The sequence below is a fragment of the Mastacembelus armatus genome, chromosome 3, assembly GCF_900324485.2.
Source record: "Mastacembelus armatus chromosome 3, fMasArm1.2, whole genome shotgun sequence".
NCBI lineage: Eukaryota > Metazoa > Chordata > Actinopteri > Synbranchiformes > Mastacembelidae > Mastacembelus > Mastacembelus armatus.
Window position 1 is genome coordinate 11,925,448 of NC_046635.1, and position 22,127 is coordinate 11,947,574.

At 37.7% G+C, this 22,127-nt stretch overlaps 1 protein-coding gene across 6 annotated transcripts in view; it reads right to left on the reverse strand.

Annotated features, from left to right (window-relative positions):
- tcf12 (transcription factor 12) overlaps positions 1-21,496 on the reverse strand; it is a 75,051-nt gene extending 53,555 nt beyond the window's left edge. For 5 of the 6 annotated variants that reach the window (XM_026319741.1, XM_026319740.1, XM_026319739.1 and 2 more), the window contains exons 1-5: positions 21,337-21,496; positions 20,458-20,546; positions 20,113-20,185; positions 10,696-10,769; positions 3,112-3,214 (exon numbers count right to left, since the gene is read on the reverse strand). In XM_026319741.1, coding sequence (XP_026175526.1) covers positions 3,112-3,214; positions 10,696-10,769; positions 20,113-20,185; positions 20,458-20,529 — 322 coding nt within the window. In that variant the 5' untranslated portion in view covers positions 20,530-20,546; positions 21,337-21,496. Of the gene's footprint in view, positions 1-3,111; positions 3,215-10,695; positions 10,770-13,559; positions 14,403-20,112; positions 20,186-20,457; positions 20,547-21,336 lie in introns of those variants that run through there. The other variant, XM_026319742.1, reaches the window with a different exon arrangement.
- Positions 21,497-22,127: the final 631 nt, after the last annotated feature.

Sequence of the window (22,127 nt, forward strand, 5' to 3'; positions counted from 1 at the left end):
ACCAGTAGAGGTGCATGTTTATACAGTCAAAAACAAAAATTGTATGCAAATGTTGAGTCTAATTAACTACCTGCATGAAAAATTATTATTCTGTTAATTCTAATTCTACTCTGGTAGAATCGGAGGCTAGGACGGGCCAGCTAAAACATTTAAGTCACATTAAAATAAAGCATCTAGCAGAATTTGGCAAGTTCTCAAAAGTGAGATTGGTAAATGCAACATCTAAGTAACAAATTTTGGAGGGAGCTATTAATTATTTGGAATCACACTGAACGCTATTACATATATTGTAACATGAATATGCAAGAATACACTATAAACCTGAAATTGTGCATACAACAGAAATCAATTAGTAAATATGCAATAAATCCAGTCCATGTCAACCATGCAGGGATTACTGTGGATGTACCCAAATTCACATAGTACTGTACATATTGTACATGATATAAGGTACACGTTCATTTCTCTAGGACATGCAAACCCAATTTCAACCACATCCAAATCATACAAGATTAGAACATAATACATAGTTATTGCTCATCTCTGGTTTCTTTGATCTACATTATTGCTGTTATTGTGACATTTGGGGGGCACATGTTAGAGGCAGCAGATTATTCCACACAGGCTGCAGAGCATCAGACTTTCACGGTAGGTGAATTCAACATGAAGTGGTTTGTTTTTCCAGTCTTGATGGTAAGAAATGTTCTTTATGATTTTCGTCTCTCTTTATTTTATAGTTTATGTTTTATTGTATTTTATATTTTTATCTAGCTTAGTTTCACACTTACTATTTTTAATTTATCCTTTTAAAATGCACTTTGTTTTTACAGTTTCTCTTGCTTTCTCATGCTTTCACTTGCATTATGTAAGCATTTCAAATAGTCTTGTGTACAAAATGGGCTATACAAATAAACTTGCCTTGCCCATGTCTCCAGATTGACATTCTCCACTGTGTTCAAACTGCAGAGATCTCTAAATAAGAATAAATTCAGTTTTGAAGCTATTTGGCCAAGCAGAAGTATGACTCATCAGTTAATGAGCAACAGAAGCGAAATGACTAAAATGAGAACAGATATCCTTTGCAAGAGCAAAAGAAAAGGTTATAGTTAGTATTTTTTCCAAAAGAAATTTCTAACAGTGTTGTATCTTCTAATGCAAAGCATATGGTGCTGATAAACTAGATTTATATCCTTGTAATCATGAAAAGTATGTCAATGGAGTTATGAATTGGTCAGTTCCCATTTTAAATAACACATTGATAATAAGCAGAAAACATGAGGGCCTAGGTAGGGCCATTTTTGAAAGTGTGTAGTTTACCCTAAGCAGACCTAACAGTAGCAGCTTCACTAACTCATGCTGAGTTGGGAGTAGAAGACGTCGGTGAGATTAAGCTTTCTGACCATCTGTTGAGCCTTGTAAATCTGTGATTTTGACAAATTAGTGCACATCCCTAGGTTTTTGTCTCTGATTTGTTTTCCTGTTTTTGATCAAAAATCAATTTATCCTGTTTGTTAATAACTGTGAAATAAGCAGTACAATTAGAGCATTCCCATTATATTTGGGTTAAACATCACCAAATTTTAAGTTTTTTTATTTCATGTACCTGATGACTATCTGGTCAACTCAGAGGTTCAAACACTCTAGTGATTGACTGGATTCCAGTGCAGTCTACAAGAGTAATTTTGAATGAAAACGTCTCTATATGTCACTCCTACATGGTTATCACTGAAGGGAAATAACTCATCCATCCATCCATCCATCCATCCATCCATCCATCCATTTTCCATACCCACTTATTCCTTAACCAGGGTCATGGGGATCTGCTGGAGCCTATCCCAGTTCTCTTTCAGGTGGAAGGCAGGGGTACACCCTGGACAGGCCACCAGTCCATCACAGGGTGGGAAATAACCCATCAGACATAATTTAATGAGGGTGCTGCATACCATAAATCCACGTAAGCTGAAGATACTTTTAACTTTAAAATTTAATAAGGTCTTACTCATCTTGATTTCCAACCTTAAAAGAATCCAAGTTTACAATCACACTGTGAATCTGAGATGTCACTGCACCCGATGAAATCTATGTTGGACAGCTGCTAAGTGTAATTACAGGGACAGCTAAAGACAGAGGAGATATGCAATGAGTGTGTAACAGTCGTGATCAATTAGAAGAAAGATAACATTTTGTTTCAATTCAGTGGCACCCATTTGTGAACTAATCGCCTTACTTGGAAACCAGTCTCCAGGGCCATTACATAATGAGTTGAGATGTAGTTAGCCATAAAACTGTCAAGTGATTACACATCACAGGACGCCAGGCCAAAGAGCAGGATAACTAACAGCTTTTAATTAATATAGTGGGAGAGCATATGGCAGTCAGTAATAAAGTATGTACTTGAAAACTTGTGTTTACTTCCAAAATAGAAAATAAGATTTCTTAGTAAAAAATGCATCCAAATATTTGGATTCAGGAGGAAAATAAGACCTCTCCTCCAACATGGCTGTGGGGGTAAATAAGATGAAAAAGTAAAAAAAAAAAAACCACTGATCTAAAAAACAATATAATAAATGAAAATTACTACTGATCTCAAAATTAAATATATCATAAAAGACAAAGTGGTGGTCCAAGCAACCAAAGCACTGAGGACTAGCATGATTTTACAAAGACTACATTAAAAAGGATGGCTGAATTCAATATTTAATAATCTACATTAAATTATAAATTTCTAATATTTCAAAAGAAGGTCTTTGATTCAACTTTCTGTTTACCCTCACGCTCAAACCCACAAAAGCCTACTGTCAGTACAAGCTGCTGAAGGCAGTTTTGATGTCTTAAGAGACAACTTCTTCTGATGGAAAGCTATACTGATGGCATGACTTCTAGCCTGGGGGAGGGTCATCACAGGAGAAGGAAGAGAGAGCTACAGAAAGGGGAGGGGGTTTAAGTGAGGAAATTAAGACAGCGGGAGCTGGGAAAAAATAGCCCTATAGCTTTTCAATGCTGCTGCCTCCAGATGCATGAAGTGCCTCAACCTCAATCAGTCCATTTTTTTCAGAATGTCTTTCCAACACCAAAGAGCATGTGAGGGGTGAGTTCAAGAGAATCACTTACCCATTACGTTCGAGTTCATAAAAGGTGTTGGGGACAATCCTTCATGGGACACTAATCGACTGTCACTCAAATGATCGCCATAATGAGGGCTGTCTGCAAAACCCTGGGGGGAAGAGATCAGAATATTAAGCACATTATTGGGCAACTTCACTAACTGAGTGTTATAATAAACCACTAAATGGCAATAGGAGAGCACAACTGGTTTGTTATGTCAATAAACAACTCCACTCTTATGTGTTATAGTTCACATTTAAAATCCATGAAGGTGCAATCATTCAGTGGCTTTGCTTGTGTGGACTTGTATAAGAACAATACTATGCTTTGCATTGCTCTTAACCTTATCAAAGCTCAACCATGTCTTGTGGATGTGAAAACTACCAGTGTTCATTGCTGCCCTACAGGTTTTATCTAAAATATGACATAAACTAAGGCTTTTTATTAGCACCTCACTTCAATCATCAAAAGATGATGTTTTATTTTATTTTTTGTTCAATTTATATTTTAACTGTGCATATTTTACTTCTCTCTTCTCCTTGAAAGTATTTTAATGTTTAGTGTTCTCTTCTCTTTATTTGCCTTTTTCAATAAAGCTTGAAAGGTGCTTTATAAATGAAGTTTAGTGCTATTATTAGAACTTTTGGGGTAAATTTTAAATCTTGAAAAAAATATATTGCACTTCCATATATGCGATTAAGTGCTTTCCTCCATGATATTGACTGGTTAAAAACTTTTATGGCCACCTTTTTTTAAAAACAAACATATGTTCACATTTACCTATTTATTTTAATTTTAAATGTTTATCTATCTGATTTATATACTATTTCATGTATGCATTTCCTAAGAAGGTGTTTAATAGAAGGAGAAGAAACAGAGAGATGCAATCCTACATCATTCCCAGGTACCTGCAGCTTAAAAAAATTGCCTTTTTCTCCTGCAGCTTAACAGTGCCTTTTCATGACAGTTATCAGCTTCGGGGGCTTAGGACTAAATATCGGTCACAGTATGGTTTCTGAAAACTTGGGGTCCCATGTAATAAAAGATACTCTGTTACAGTGCTAATCCCAAGCCCTGTGAAAATCCTCCTGTGCTCCAGTCAAATACATCCCCCCAAACTACATTAACTTTCACCAGAGGGACCGAGCAGCAGTGGACTTACATTTCTATGGAACTATTTTCACCAACTCATACCCTTTGCATTCAACCTACAGTAAAAAAAAAGTAAATCTTATTATCCATCTTTTTTTTGTAAGTGGATGGTGATGGAGTAATTTCAAAGGCAGTGGAGTGCTGTGCTCTGTCGAGGGAATCCTCAGAGATTCCCTATTGTGCTCCTGCCAGGCCGTGCACACTGTTAAACACACCATGAACAGAAGCAGTAACAACAACAGCCCCGTGAGAGGCTCTGGCAAACATGCACACACACAGACACTCGCATATACAGCAAGCAAAAATCATTTCCTCTCATCTACAGTAAAACAAGAAAATGCTTCCAACTGAAAATTTGAAATAATTTTAAAATATTATGAGAAATATGCTCATTATCTTAGTTAGATGAGAAGATTTATAATACTCTCAAACTGTTCATTAAATATTTAGCCATAGCAAGCAACTGATTAGCTTAGGTCAGCATAAAGACCTTATGCAGGCGAAAAGAGTTACCCTATTCCTGCGCAAAGCTTTGAAACATCTACCAGAATCTCAGTTTAATCTGCACTCCTAATGTGAAAGTGGTGTTGAGGCTTTCAAATAACTTTCTGCCATAAAGCAAATAAGCATATGTCTCCACATGTAATTTTTTTTCTTGAAAATAGATATTAAAGCAAAAAGTGGTAATGAACACTGATCATTCTCCAACAAATCCCTGACTGTTATGACTGCCATTGTTAAGTAGGAAAAGGGAGTTAGCAAGGCAGGAAAAAAAAAAGGTAAGGGAGATAATGATGAGTCCAGGTTCAATATGTTTATGTGTGTGTCAATGCCACACTATGTTTGCTCCTCTAAGAGTGTTAGATCATCAATCACAGATCCCTCATCAGTCCAAAACACTAGTGGCCTACATCTATTGGAGACACTAACACACAATGTCATTGCTGCCACGGGGCTACTTTAGCCCTACTGGCTAAATAACTGTCAGATCACTGTGGCAGCATGCAGGCCGGAGCTCACACCTTTTTCCCCAATCATCCACCACTGCGTTTAAAAAGTCATCTCTTCCATGCTGTGTGTTGCATCCGAGGTGAACATGTAGCTGCAAGTGGCAGCTTGGAAAGTCATGATATGGTCATGATGGATGCGTGTGGGTTTGAGTATCAAGTCGGGGCAGGACACTGGGGAAGTGGGGGTTGTCATCCAGTGGTGGTGGGCACAACCCTGACTGTCAGACCGCCAGCCTACAGCCACAGCTGCCCAGGATACAGCGGCTGGCTGGGAGCCAAGGTCAGCACGGCAGGGCTCGGGACTGTTCACAGTCGACTGATCACACACTCATAGCACACCAGCTTAAACAAGCTCAGGGACAAGACTGAATTCCCATTGTAGCAGACTGAAAGATGAAGCACTGAGGATTTTGAGAGCCTTGGCCAGATATTGTGAATACAGCATAAAATGGGAAAATTGTAGAAAACATCTCTATTTTAAATCAATTATCTGATACTCATTGAATAAAAGAATGGAATGAAGGTAGTTATTCCTAAAAATATATCCAGAAGTACATTTTCACCAAGGAAAAGAATTAAGAGTCTGGGTCTGTGCTACAGTGAAACGTTGTTACCTTTTCCTTTCAAAACTAAGGCAAAGTAAAAATTGAGGTTTCATCTTTACAAACGTACAGACACATACAAAAAATGTGTTAACTGGTTCTTTAAAATGTATTTGGGGGAAATGGTGTCTTTAAATAGCCAGTAGGTGTAAATGTAAGCCTCTTGCCCAGCGTGTGCAGTGATAAGCTGCGGCCCTAAGGAGTAAGTGTTTCAGAAAACGGACAGGATTGGATTTGAAATGTATCAGTGAGAAAATCTCAGGCAATACAAATACAAATACTCTGTACTATACATTACTAATGTTTCTGTTTGTGAAAAAAATCATAATATAGTGTAAAGTTAAATAATATATTGTATTAACAATGTCAATGTTCAAGCAGTTCATTTATTTTATGTTCTTTTACATTTATTTTACGAATCATTTCTATTATATGTAGTCAGCTACTTGCAAGTGTCTTTCCTTGTACAAAATTTCAGTTCTGAGATGTTAAATTTAGGATTGTAATGCACAATACTTAGTCAAGTATTATTGCATTCCTTGATGATGAGAAATACAGTGTCATCGATGCCAAAAGGGGGCAAAATAGTTTCATTTACAGGCAGCTTATTACTGGTTATTTGGAATTAATTGCACTATACTGGATAGATATCGTTACATTTTCATTCAACCGCTGTGAAGTATGTAATATTAAGGACATACACAGAATCAAACTTCGTTTTTTAAATCAGTTTAACATGTTTTCACTTTTTACTTAAATGTCACTGCTTTGGCTAAATTCTTGATTACACTTACTAGCTACATTTTTAATCACTGTACTTTTGAAATGGATGTATAATCAGTTAATCAGTTATTTGTAAACTCAATTTAATGACAATCAATTAATGATTTAACATTAACAGATTATTTTTGACTACTGAGTGTGATAAGAATTGCCAGCCTCTTGCAAAAGTAGAATTGGTGTGAGAAAATATTTTATAGGTTATATCAATCAAGTCTGTATCAATATACTGTGTATGCAGCTGTGTGTGAGTGCGGAGTGTGGCATGTCAGTGTTTGTGTGCACGCCTTATGGAGGTGCAAACAGATGTCTGCTGGCTGATGCTGTGTCTTGCAATGTCAGAAACACTCATTTATATGCACCTGGAGCAACGATATCTCAAGCGTCTGTGTCTTATAATTCAAATCAAGCTGCCTATGTTACCATAGCCTGTAGATGTTCATTCGGGAAGGGCACAGAAAAATAAACAAGGTAACCCAGCCTGGCTGGCTTTGACATTTAACTGAATTCTGATAGAAAGTGACAGGAGATTGACATTAAATGAAATTCATACAGGGCATCTAGAGCAACCAATGTGTGAGGGACAAACAAACAGGGGCAACAGCTCTTCACACTTCCTCACACACACAGTGAGATGTTGTCAAACAAAACAACAGAGATGCAGTTTTGCATGCACTGTTTTATCTATGTTTCATTATTCCACTGCATTACACTTGAAAATATCTTGAGGATATACGTTTCCCATTAAACAAACATCAATATCTCAAACAGATTAAGTAATTAAAAATAGGCTGCATGACTATAATACATTTCTAACTTAAATATCTTGATTGATATCAATAACTTCCACCACTTACAGGGGATAAAGACTCTTTTTGCTATAATTCAAATTTTGATCTTTTGCATCAATCTGTGACCCCAAGCAAAATCTCATAATATAATAATACAGAAATAGAACAAATTCTTCAGCTACATAGAAGGCTGATGGTCTTCATGCAGTGCAGAAGACAAGTTTGAGACAGAGGGTTTGTGTCAGTCTCAAAACAGCTTCATATCACACACAGACGAAGAGGTGTAAAGAAAACAGCTTAAATGTGTCTTTATTCTAGACAGGGAATGTAGTTACAAAATACTGAAATGAAAATGTGGCAGTGAATAAGGTGCTTCATTTAACTCTTATGGGCATAGACATAAGCCATGTTTCCCCACCATTCAATCACCACATAGTAGTTGGTTGTCATTTTTAGTGTTCTGCTTATCCTGTAGACATTAAGAGAAAAGCTGAAGCCAGTCCCAACTGACACTGGGTGAGGGGCGTGGTACACCCGGGACAGACCAACACTCTATCACAGGGCTATCTACTGTAAATACACTAATCTGCAAAGATGCTGAGCAGGTGTAAACCATTTGTAAGCACAGGATCACAACCTGAACGGACAGCTTTCAGTCATCATGTATTCTACTGAAGACTCACTAGCATTTACAAAACATATCTGGCAGCTAGAAAAACAAACCAGTGTCCCTGGAGGTCTGACAAACAGAGGTCAGTGAACCCCAATCAAGCCCTTCTTAAAATCATGTATCAGTGTGAGTCACTTTCACTACACTGGCAGGTGTCATCACCATTATAAGACTTAGCAACTTGTTACTACCTGTATAATAGAAACACTCTTAATTAAAGCTGAGAACATAAGTCAATCAATCGGTAGGCTGATCGACAGAACATTAAATGCTAACTAGTTTGAGAATTAACTCTTGCAAGATGTCATGTTGTGGTCTAATAAACTGTAATGGGCAATTTTCACATTTTTTTAAAACTTTTGTAGAGATCTATTACTTTGTTAATTAACAAATTAAACAACAGCAAACTGTTAGTTGTAGTCCCATTGCTTTTTTCATAAAGTGATGTTTCCTTCCCACTCAATGTTAAGGTTTTAACACTAGATACAGTTTATTAGTAGTAGTTTCACTTCAACTCTCTGCTGGAGAGAAAATTCATAATGTGCAGAATTAATATATAATTTTAGCACAAATATTTTATCAAACCTCAGATAAATCGCTTAATAAAATCAGATTTCAATCACTTATTTTCCACACCAGATACAAAAAATATCTGGTTATTTTGACCATATATACAGTGGGTACGGAAAGTATTCAGACCCCTTTAAATTTTTCACTCTTTGTGTCATTGCAGCCACTTGCCAAAATCAAAAAAGTTCATTTTATTTCTCATTAATGTACACTCAGCACCCCATCTTGACAGAAAAAAACAGAAATGTAGAAATTTTTGCAAATGTATTAAAAAAGAAAAACTGAAATATCACATGGTCATAAGTATTCAGACCCTGTGCTCAGTATTGAGTAGAAGCACCCTTTTGAGCTAGTACAGCCATGAGTCTTCTTGGGAATGATGCAACAAGTTTTTCACACCTGGATTTGGGGATCCTCTGCCATTCTTCCTTGCAAATCCTCTCCAGTTCTGTCAGGTTGGATGGTGAACGTTGGTGGACAGCCATTTTCAGGTCTCTCCAGAGATGCTCAATTGGGTTTAGGTCAGGGCTCTGGCTGGGCCAGTCAAGAATGGTCACAGAGTTGTTCCGAAGCCACTCCTTTGTTATTTTAGCTGTGTGCTTAGGGTCATTGTCCTGTTGAAAGGTGAACCTTCGGCCCAGTCTGAGGTCCTGAGCACTCTGGAAGAGGTTTTCTTCCAGGATATCTCTGTACTTGGCTGCATTCATCTTTCCTTCAATTGCAACCAGTCGTCCTGTCCCTGCAGCTGAAAAACACCCCCACAACATGATGCTCCCACCACCATGTTTCACTGTAGGGATTGTATTGGGCAGGTGATGAGCAGTGCCTGGTTTTCTCCACACATACCGCTTAGAATTAACGCCAAAAAGTTCAATCTTGGTCTCATCAGACCAGAGAATCTTATTTCTCATAGTCTGGGAGTCCTTCATGTGTTTTTTGGCAAACTCTATGCAGGCTTTCATGTGTCTTGCACTGAGGAGAGGCTTCCGTTGGGCCACTCTGCCATAAAGCCCAGACTGGTGGAGGGCTGCAGTGATAGTTGACTTTGTGGAACTTTCTCCCATCTCCCTACTGCATCTCTGGAGCTTAGCCACAGTGATCTTTGGGTTCTTCTTTACCTCTCTCACCAAGGCTCTTCTCCCACGACTGCTCAGTTTGGCTGGACGGCCAGGTCTAGGAAGAGTTCTGGTCGTCCCAAACTTTTTCCATTTGAGGATTATGGAGGCCACTGTGCTCTTAGGAACCTTGAGTGCTGCAGACATTCTTTTGTAACCTTGGTCAGATCTGTGCCTTGCCACAATTCTGTCTCTGAGCTCCTTGGGCAGTTCCTTCGAGCTCATGATTCTCATTTGCTCTGACATGCACTGTGAGCTGTAAGGTCTTATATAGACAGGTGTGTGCCTTTCCTAATCAAGTCCAATCAGTTTAATTAAACACAGCTGGACTCCAATGAAGGAGCAGAACCATCTCAAGGAGGATCAGAAGAAATGGACAGCATGTGAGTTAAATATGAGTGTCACTGCAAAGGGTCTGAATACTTATGAGCATGTGATATTTCAGTTTTTCTTTTTTAATAAATTTGCAAAAATTTCTACATTTCTGTTTTTTTCTGTCAAGATGGGGTGCTGAGTGTACATTAATGAGAAATAAAATGAACTTTTTTGATTTTGGCAAATGGCAGCAATGACACAAAGAGTGAAAAATTTAAAGGGGTCTGAATACTTTCCGTACCCACTGTATATATATATATATGTGTGTGTGTGTGTGTGTGTGTGTGTGTGTGAGTGAGTGTATATGTAGAGAGAGAGATTATACAACTCCACTCTATATTTCTGAGTCCTTTCTGTCTCAGAGAAAGGACTGTGAAGGTCAGTGCCTATCTGTTATAGGTCATACAACATGACTGGTACTGGTGTAAAACATTGTGAATGGAGTACATTGATGTAATGACTGTTAAACAATGTGCTGTGGAGCAGAAAGGCCAATCAGAGGTGTTGCAGTGTGGGTCATCTTACCCGGGAGGACTCATAGGGAGGACTGGACTCGCCACCTGGGGCCCAAGATGCTTGGTTGGTCCGATCATCCATACCTGTCACAGGGAGAGATGCACAACTCAGTGAGCAAGCCAAGAAAACTCATATACTGTAGTTCAAAGTATATAAAGTATATCCACCTTCTCTGTATTTCTTTTACACACTCAAACACAAACAAAAGAAGAAAGCTGTAAACAACAGAATCCAAATGACAAAAACCTTACAGGTCATTCAACACATTTATGGTCATTACACATTTATGCAGTGTCTCTGTCGTTGGGTTTAACACAATGTCTCATCTTGTCTTTCTTGTATTAACTACCTGTGCTGTACATAGAAGAAGGACAACTCAACACTTCAAATAATGCATTCAAGTGGTTCCCCCAACTTCTCTGAATATTACATTGCAAAAGGCATGGAAGAAAATACTCTTTATTTCATTTGTTCAGTGTTTTTAAATACTGGCAGTATACTCTGGGTGAAAGCATTAGTGCATTAATGTTGAAAGAAACTGTCACAAGTCCTAATTGGCCGCCAAAACAATATGTTTGACCAGAGCTAAAACTAAACCAAACACTGAAATTCTCTTTCACTCCTCATAGATGACACAGATCTGACTAGTGTTGCAACAGCTAAAATAGCTGACAATGAATGTATTTATTGATTAGTTAGAGCTAGTGATATAGTTGTCTGCAGCCGCTCACAGTGACACGAGGAGCTGTTGCAGAGATGCAAATGGGAGAAGCAGAGAAGAGTGAAAGTCACGTTTTCCATAATTCAACAATTTTTTATGTGGATAGCAGTTTGCAAGAGCAAATGTTCTACATGAGCGCAAATGTGAAGTTTGCAAGACAAACTGTGTGCACAAAAATGTTAATCAAGCACAGAGTGGCCTGTGAGGACTATCAAATGAAGAGTAAAAACAAACATTTGAGGAGCAAAAAAAAAAAAAAAAACACAATTTGAGCCTGATATTATGATATGCATACATGCAGGTCTTTTTTCTGTGCATGCAAATTTTACATTTGTGCTTCCAAGCTTCACATTTGTGCTTGCAAGTGGGCTATTTACGCTCACAAACTGTGCAGGTCTATATTTTTCACCCAGTGTTTTTGAATCCTCTAGTCTTGTAACGCCATTCTTCTATTTTATCTAATGTCAGTCAACACTGACTCTAGAGGACTTTACACGCCAGGAACGATGCATATAAACATCATGAAAAAGCAAAATATTCACATGAGAATGAAACACACCACAGATATTCACATCAAACGCAACGTGAATATGTGACAGCAGCTTCTAAAAAGTCACGCTACAAAAAATGGATTCTTCATCAGGCAATGATGACCTTGTGCAAATTTACTAAATAAAAGGATAAAAAATAAAATGTGGGTTGCACCTAATACAACGCACAAGAACATCTGCTATATTGCACCCAATCACACTCATCATGCCGTGTATAATGCCAATAACTAGTATCTGTTTTAGCAGGATAGTAACAGAAAATGTGCTGTCCATATTCTGTCATGATTCTCAGATAAATGGTAATAAACTGTAACATTATGTTTTATATTGCTCATTATTGTATACTATAAGGTTATGCCGGTAGATGACTATACCATGAAAACAAAAACTTGTTGGCAAGGAGTTTCACGTAGTCACTGTTGACCACAAACTACTCAGTAGGCCATAAACAGGCTGCAGTCATAATGCAGCCCTACAGCTATATTTTTCTATACAATGTCCTTATACTTGTTGTCCTTTGTAAGAACTCTCTTAGCTGAGTTAATAAGATGGTCCGCCAGGCTGAATGTTTTTAAGTCAAGAGTATAAGTTGCGATTGATGTGAGGATTGTGACAGTCCATCAACTTATCTTGCTCCTATGTTATCGCCCACAGGCCACCAGGAAATGTCTCGGTGCTCCCAACAGCTCTTCCTCCACTGGCTCAAACCATGACAACCAAGTGCTTAGGAGCAAAGTCTGGCTAATATCTGTTCCACATTCCTCAGACCATTGCATTTTTACATGCAGCTCACCAGGATGATGTCTAGCAATGTTTAAGTGCATGTCTGAAAGCATGTCACTTCATTAGGGTTAATGTGTCACCTACTTTTGCGTGTGTATGAAATTCTGGTAAATAAATGCCTTTTTTAATATAAATGTAATGTAATAAAATTTTAGATTTGTTCAAATATTGTCACAGAAAAATAATCATAGTTCTGTGTGATTAATGATGATTGAAAAGTGATTAATATCTTCAAAGTTAATGATAAAAACAACATTTTCCTGGTGTCACCATGGCCAAAAATAAGCATTCATTTTAAGCTTCAACATCCCTAAAAGAAACTGACATCTTCACAATTTGGCATTGATGTATGCCAGACTACTTCTAAACAGCTGAGCACTAAAATTCAATAAAACTCTTTTTTTTAAATTAAGGAAAACCTGTGTTTCAAAGTCCAACATATAAATAAAATCAATAACTCCAACCAAACTGTAAAGCTAGACCATTTGGCATATGTTGAAAAATATAATATCTGATCTTTACAATCTAATTTGATATAGTCATAAAAGAATATTTGATGCCCCATTTGTTACTGCTGTTTTATTCTGTTGCAGTAACAGCCAAAGTCCCCAAAAACAAAACATAATTGCAGAGCGGGTAAAGCATCAACATTCTCCAAGTTATTGATTGTCCCTGTTGTAATTTCATCTATCTCACTAAAATGCAATAGTACCATTTGTTCATTTTGAACTTTAAAAAAAATCTGATTTAAAGAAATTGTGTATACTCAGAAAACAACAGAGCCAGTAACAAAAGTTTTAAGACTAAACATGTTTTACCTTAAAATTTAAGATGCCTCCACATAGTAAAATTGGGTATATAATCCAAGAAGTAGGTTTTACGTGAATGAAACAAACATTCAAGTAAAAGCAGAAGTAAAACCTGCAGAGCTCAAACCATGTGAACTAGTCAGATTTACAAAGTCAAAGTATAGCTTAGGAATCAGAAATATACAAAAAAAAAAAAAGCCATCAATTTCACCTTATCCTATCCAATCTTATCTTGGGTTAATGCAGCTTATGTGGTAGTTTTATAAATCATAAATAAAATAAACATAAATAAACAGTTTCAATTTTAAACGGAGAATTTTGATGCTGCAGAAAAATTATAATAATGAGCTATAATATGGTTTTGAGGTAGTGTTATATCTAAGTATACAGATCATTTTGCAGTATTTTAAAAATGATTTGTCATAAATAAATCTTCATGCTGACAAATTTGAAACTGATCTTGCTGTAAATCTAATTATGTACTTAACTAGAAACTCAGTGTCATTTCTCTAACCAGAAGTGATGCTTCAGTGAGCAGAGTTATAGATGGGTTTCATCCTGACAAACATGATGTTTTGCTGCTAACACACAGTAGATTCATTTCCTCTTCTTTAGAAGCTTCATGGAAAAAAACATATATAGTAGGTAATCTGTCTCACTTTCCATTTGGCTGTTCTCATTCACAGTCATAATGCTGATGCTTGTGTTACTAATTGGTAACTACATTATGTGTTACTAATTGCACAAGGGTCCAAATTTCAGTGAGAGCCCTATCGTGGCGCTGAGGCCTTTTGCACACTAAATGTCAGTAGAATAGTCAGTGCTCGCTCTCTGGGCCACTGGCTGTCATCTCGTCTGATCACCATCTCTTCCCAGGGCTTAAGGGTCCCCTCCCTTTTCCTTGCACAGACATCCAGCACAATAAGATTAAAAAAAAAAACCATAAAAAACATAATTAGGAGAACCAAGATTCCTCTAGTGTTTAGTACTCAATAATCAATGTTTTCCAGGGAAAACAGATAAATGTAACAAAGCCCAAAATGAAAAATGACTACAACAGAGATAGAATGTGTTTCATCCTGTCTTGAGTAACCCTGGTCACTTATCACAACACTGCTTTTAAAGCCAGCATTAGGATCTTTAGACTAATTTAGTGTGTAGGCCTTGCACAGCAAAGGGTTATATGGTAAGCATAAGTTGCTGATGGTTGCAAACAGTCCAGTGCACACACCTCCCAAATCTCTGAACAGATGCATATGTTTGCGTGTGTGTAGTGACGCAGAAGTCTAATTTCGGCTATACTTGACTTGTCTGGACAGGCAATGAAATGAATCATGAAACTTACAACTCTACTCTCCTGGACATTACATTTATATACAACTAAACAGCATCAGATTATATTTAACAGTAAATGTAATCACTGACTGGATTATGTTAAACAGCATGTTTTGAGAATGAATGAATCAATCTGCACATTCAGCAGTGTCACACCACAAACCAGAATACACATCCACAGTCTGTTTTTGGTTACGATATGTTTAGGCAAAAAAAAAAAAAGCACACTGGTCGTTTCAGTGCCTAAACAGAACTTTTCATAATCCTGCAGTTGTCACTGAATACTGTACAGCAAGACTAGATGTTTTGGCAGAAAACAAATACGTTGGCTATGAACATTTTACTGCTATATTCATCAGCATATTTGCAATTTGCCAAATGCAGAAAATATAAAAAGGTTCTAGAAGAATAAAACCATCTTAATGATGTGATCATTAGCTATACAGTGGACATTACTTGTAAACGTGATGAGAAGATGGCAGAGTAAGCACAGATGTTGGCTATCATAATTGACTGCTCCTCTCTTGGAGTCTCTACTGGGTCATTCATAAACAGCTGCATCCTCCACACACCCCTAATTCAGGAAAATTCCATCCAAAAGAAAGACTGAGACCATTTTTGTACAGATGGAAAGATTTCAGAGACTTGAATGAACCTCTCTTGATGTAAGATCATGCAACAAAGCTGAAGCACTGCAAAGTGTTGGCTTAGCAAACAGCAGGAAGAAAAGGCGAAGTATCTGCCTGTTTATTTGCAATTTCATGATACAACAGAGTATCAACTCAGTATTCAAACAAAAGGTAAGGACAATTAGTCCCACACTGAGAAGACAATCTACTTTCTCTATTTAGGGAGCTTTAACACCTTATCTAAATTTTGGTTAAATGAACTCTGCTGCATTTTTCTGTTTACTATGATGTGTTTGGGTTGGTGTGAAGGTAGTCAAACTCTGCTGCAGGAATCCACCTTGTATTTCTGTTGTAAGATGCGTTGTCCTTTTTTTCTTATTCAAAACAACCAGCTTTGATTGGACTGGCGGTAGGAGAGGTTTTTCTGAAAAATTTCACTATGTAAACAAACTAGCATCTGAACAGTCTTGGACAATGGACCCTGAAACCGATGAACTTGAAAATGTCTTTTCACAAATATACGACAGAACACAACCATATCATTTTGAGCCTGTCAGAAATGAGAGCGCACGCACAGCCAAGAATAAGAAACAATGGGCACAGGAGAGAAATCGAGTGGAGTAGCCTACAGGGCAGGTGTCCTGGTGAGTTAGGCTATAGCTAATATTGTTTGGTCCAGTCCAACGAGTAATTATGGTCAGAAAAAATCAAGGCATCCTGCAAGTAATGGTATTAAGTATAACAGAAATACGTGTCGTTGGTGTGGAAGTTCTTCTCTGAGTGAAGATGACACAAAGATTGCAGTATGTAACATTTGTAAGGCCAACATACAATGTAGGGAACAACCATTTTTGTTACTAAGCCTACTTTGTTAGTTATATTTTATTTCTACCTTTTTCAAGGCGCAGAGCACTTTATTTTGCTGTTAAAGTTATTTTGTTATGAGAAGATCCTGTAATGTTTAATAATTTATTTTATTATAAAATAAAAAATTTCATTGAAGAAAATATTTCTGTATATGCTTTCATTACAGTTCTTTTAAAAAAAAATGGAATCGGCCAAGAAAATTGCAATCGGTGCATCTCTAAATAAATGTAAAGTAAAACCTGAACTGGGACAAACCAAACAGTCTTCACAGGGACATGATGTCAATACAATCCTAGCCTCAATTTCTTTATATAAACGCACTAAGTTAAACAACATTTGTAGCAATATTTAGAATGTGATCCTAAACAAACATAATATGACTCATGAAAATGGGCAAGAGTAAATGAGAAATAGGCTGATAAAGAGTACAGCCACCACTAGTCTTTGTATTTATTTTGCATTGTTTTTCAGTGAAAAAACACCAAAAAACAAAGACAAAAAATGTTTCCAGAATTAACATCCATGCATGAGATACACTAGCTCCAGTTTTCATCATTATGTACAGTAAAATTGAATGGATTTAATGTATTGAGTTAATGTTTCAGTCTTTATTTTACAGACAAAAGGTGAATCTGTCAAGTAAGACAGCTGTTTATTTTAGTGATACAAACCTGTTAATAATAATTTCATCATTTGCAAACAGACTGATCTGATTCAGATCCCAACGGACCACAGCCCAGGCTCTCGTTGTGACATGCCTTGGTTTACCCATCAAACATCAGTAAGGCTCATTGTAGCGGTGCCCATGACAAAACATGATTTTTTTTTTTTAGGATCCAAATGACTGACAAACACTACATAGCTGCTGGTCACAGCTAAAAAATGCACTACATACTACTAAATGAATTATCCCCATGTAACAGCAGCCAACTACTGCCCCACTAAAGCATCAATGGCCTCATCAAATCTGCATCATCAACACAGCTGGAAAGGAGAAATGAAGAGTGTCTGTCAGAGCCACTTTGGCTATATTTTCCAATCCATCTTTCTCTGGCTCACTTTTGAAGAGTCTTGCCAGTTCCACTCTGCTTCAATTATGTGGCTATGCCCAGCTGAGTTGCAATAATCCAAACTCTCATTCCCTGCAATTTCCACACTTGTGTCTGCACACTCACTTGCCTTATGTTCACAATCACTTATGTAGGTGCCTCTTCCTCTGCATCGAGCATCAGAGACACAGGAGCACTACACTGTGGGCTTAAAGGAGGAGGGAATTAGCTAGTACACTCTTCAAGGTGTAGCACTTCATTTTGACATCTTTATATCTTATATAAAGAGTTTTGCACCCGAGGTATCAGTGTGACTACTATTCTGTTGCAGCATATTAACATTAAAATATATGCATGCAGACTAAATTTGACCTCCTGAAATTATAATACACTCCGGAGTCAAAGTTATGTAGATGCTTGTTTTATTAATTAACAAAAAATCATGGTGAAGTTGTACTCTTCAGTTGTACTCTGAAACAGGATCAGTCACAAAGACATTAAAAAACAAGCAAAATTACTTTCGAATTGCTTTCCATCCTTTTGATTCCCAGCACACATTTATTTCATAACTATCAACAAGAAACAATTAACCGGTCCTCCTCAATAGGTTTCCAGTATGGTCTTTGAGGCACTGGGGTAACACTTAAGATCTGATTTGCCATTTTACATACATCCAGACATCTGAGTCTGAAAAACACTGCAAACCACAAGCCAAATCGTTCAACTGTCACTGTGCGTCAGCTGAACCATAGCAATAATTAACATAGCAATTCAACACAGAAGAAACAAACAGGAAAGTTATCACAGATCACTCACATGAGTAAGAATTAAAAGCTATGCAAGTCTTGTTCATTAATGTTTCATTTAGGACTGAATGAATCCACCATCATATATACATACTAAAAATATAATTTTATGCACAATTATCAGATTATTATGGATGTCCCTCAAAACTTATCTATGAAGCTTAAGTTGATGACAATTCCCATGAGCTTTATAAATCCTGTTTTTAGGCCTTTTCAGATAGTATGAAATGACAGCTGTGACAACAATGTATGCCAAAATATAATACAGCTGAACGGACCACTATTTTTAATAATACTGTTAAACTGTTAACATAGAGTACCAAGATTTTTATAGGAAACTATAATATTCTAAATAAAACTAAAGTACCTTTTTCCAGTCACAAGATGTTTTTTAAAACTTGAGTTGACAGGGGTACAAAACAACAGCTCATATATAGACACTATCATGATCCTAACAAACAAAGCTGGTCAGCAGACAACACACAGCTATGGCAATGAGCTTCGACTATAACAAACAATTCACCTGAGAGTCTCCAATTCTTTTTTGTTCCAAACGAAAAGTGCCATGCTGATGTTGGGCTATTTTTGCAAGGCCTGAATTTGGATGTGTATGAAATATTTTGTCCACATGGTAAATAAAACACCTCAAATGATTCAAAAACCAACTGGAACAACACTAGCCTGACACCTTTTGACATTAACAAATAAACACCTTTTTGTAAGAGCTGTCCCAGAACGGTGCGACTATTCTCAAAAACACACATCACTTTGACCAAACTTGTCATTTGTTTTACCGCAGAGAGCAGGCACACACACATACATACACACATACACATTCGCCTGACTTGAACGACTGGGTTTTCTGAAATTCATCCTTACAACTCCATAGTTCATGTGTGACAGTTCTGTTCTTGTTTCTTTTGTCTTTTCCACTAAATGTGTGCCTTTCGTTTCACAGATAACTGGACTACAACGAGGCTTTGTGGATGCACACAAAACATGCTTTCACAAAATATAATGCTTGATTGTTGACTTTCTCTAGGAGCACATCAGACAATAGATGTGCTTTGGATTAATGTCCTGTAGCATTTATAGCAAGGAAGCTATTCAGAACCAGAGAATCTGAACTCCTATCACAACCAAACCACCTATGAACTTGTTAAAAAATACAGGTGCTCACAGATAAACCAAAAAACAGCAATTATTTGTGGAAAAGACTTATATGTGTGTGTGTGTGTGTGTGTGTGTATGACCGTTATCAGACAGGGCTGACAGGGCACTAAAGAATAACTCAATGAAAGAATTTCTCACACCCCACTTAGACATATTAATCTGATTCAAAATCTGCCTCCAACACACCTCATAGTAAGCCCTGATAACAATATACTGTACTGTTTCAATTAACACTTACTGCACTGGCACATAACACCCTTCAATCAGAGCAGTCACAACATACCTCATTTATGCTTTATTTATGCACCTGACAGTAATTTAAAACATGAGTAAGATTCATGATATTACACTCTAATTACCTGAAAAAACATTTAAACATTTATGACATGCACCACGCTTTGTTCTACATCTTTACTACAGCACTGGACTACAATTCCAGGTGGAGAGCTCATGTTTCAAGCGCCAGATGTGAACAGCGCACACAAGCATCACAGAGAGGAGGAAAAGTAGCACATGCAAGATTGAAAGCTGAAACCTTTCTCTTTCAGCCTTCATTTATAAATAAACCAAACACCGTGTAAACAAAAATAGAGGTCAGTAAATGAGTGATTTTGGTGTGCAGATCTGTGAGTCATGGAAACAGGGGTAGAGAGACCACACATTAAAGCGTTTACTGAAACTGGTTTAAGGGATCAGATCCTACCTGATGCACTGAACGGACTGCTTCCAAGCGTTGTGGGCCTGTTTTTCCCTCCGCTTACTGGTGGAGAGAACATCTGAAAGGAAGAATATGAATATGTTCCCACAAAGACTCCACTGTGCAAATGCAACCACTCAGATATTCAGCTTCAATTATCCTGAAAGCAGCTCATGACATTAGAAAAATCAAAGAGCCCTTGGAAAATCAATCATTCTCTCAATTCACTCATAGGAATTGATCAATTAGTTATGGTTTACCCTATTTGGTCCTCACATCACCTAGCCCCTAGAGCTGCATGGCACCAAAGGGTAAGAGTGAAAAAGAGTTTAGAAAAAATAGCCATCCTACCGCACTAAAATCGAGCAGGTCACTTAATTCCTTGTCTGTTCCAAGAGCGGCAATCCGCTGCTGAGGATTCATCCTGGCGATCTAGAAACCTGGAGAAGACACAGTCCATCAGGTCACACCTTTGCTGCTTTATTTCACGGCAGGCACTGGTGCCGCTGGAAATGACTGTGAGATGTATTTCTTATGGATGCAGTAAAAAGACCATCACGCTGAAGTAAAGTTGGCTGTGGCATCACATGCAGAGGCTGACAGTTCGGGCGTACTATAAGTGATTAAATGATATAAATATATTGTTGAAACACGTTTTTTTTTTTTTACCTACACTGTGCAACGTAAATTAAAAGCAGATAGCGCCGTTGGTGGGATGAACAGCTTGTTAAAACCATGACCTGCAGCATCGTGCTCTTGTAGTACCAATGTTTTCCTTTTAATCACACCACATGTGACTGGTAATGCATTTACATAACTCACTGATTATGCTTCCACTGACGGTGTTATTGTCAGTGATTTGTGTGGCAGCTTTATCGAGCATAACGATGGTCCCTGGTTTGCTGTTAGCTGAGGCACCGACCGTCCCCTTAGCTAGCCGGCTAACGCTAGCTGCAGTCACTGGTTCATATGGATTGAAAATAGCTAGCAAGCCGAAACCAGCTGCAGCGGCACTGGTCCATGTACACATGAGCACACAGAAAACAGTGCCGTTTTAGCGACACAAGCCTAAATCACACAGTATTTCAAAATAAGTTACACAGCCACAACCAGACAAATGACATTTTCAATCCCCATCTCCAGAACACCAAACGCAATGATGGTCTTCCTCAACTCCCAACTTCTTTCACAGGTCCGATAGCTTTTGGCAAACTCCCACTCATATTTTACCTTTTTTCCGATTAAAATCCCGACTAGGGTGATCTGAGGGAGGTTCGCTTTCTTCCAATATGTCTCCAAATAGCGAAATGTGAGTTTAGACGGCAATGCCTGGGAAATATCCTCTATATATATCAGTTACGAGTTTCCCTTAGGCAGACATTTTTGGTTTGCAAAAGCCTCAGCACCACGATGACATTGGTTGTTGTATCCCTCCGCCGACACAGTGACATGCCGGTCCCGCACAGAGAGATGCTGCGGGAGTCAGCCCGCACCGTCCCACGTTTATCTCTGTTATATCAACGCTACATTCAATGAATGCCAATGACAATCTGCATCACAGAAATCTTCACATTTGAAGCCCTGAAAAATGTATTTGTTTTTAAATCATTATTATTCCTGGCTCTGTTATAGTCTATTATAAAACATCGTCAGCAGCCTTTGTAATAAAGCAGTCATTATACTGCATGTTGGCAAAATACATTTCATGCAGCAGAGAGGTGTGAACACGGCTGGATTACCAACCAGGAAAAGTGGACAACTGTCTGGCCTCTTATCTCAAGAGGCCCGCTAAAAAGGCCCTGTACATTCATAATGAGCTATAGTACACTAAAGTATATATCATCATCCCTAGATATGTACTAGATATGATGCCTTACTAAAAGCCACTGACTTTTGTTTTGTTTGGATTCTCTCATTTATGACGTGAATGGGGGACAAAGGCTATTGTCCCCAAAACCCTACATGTAACAATACAAAATTTCAATGTACTGCTCTGTATTTATACTGATCATTCTTACATT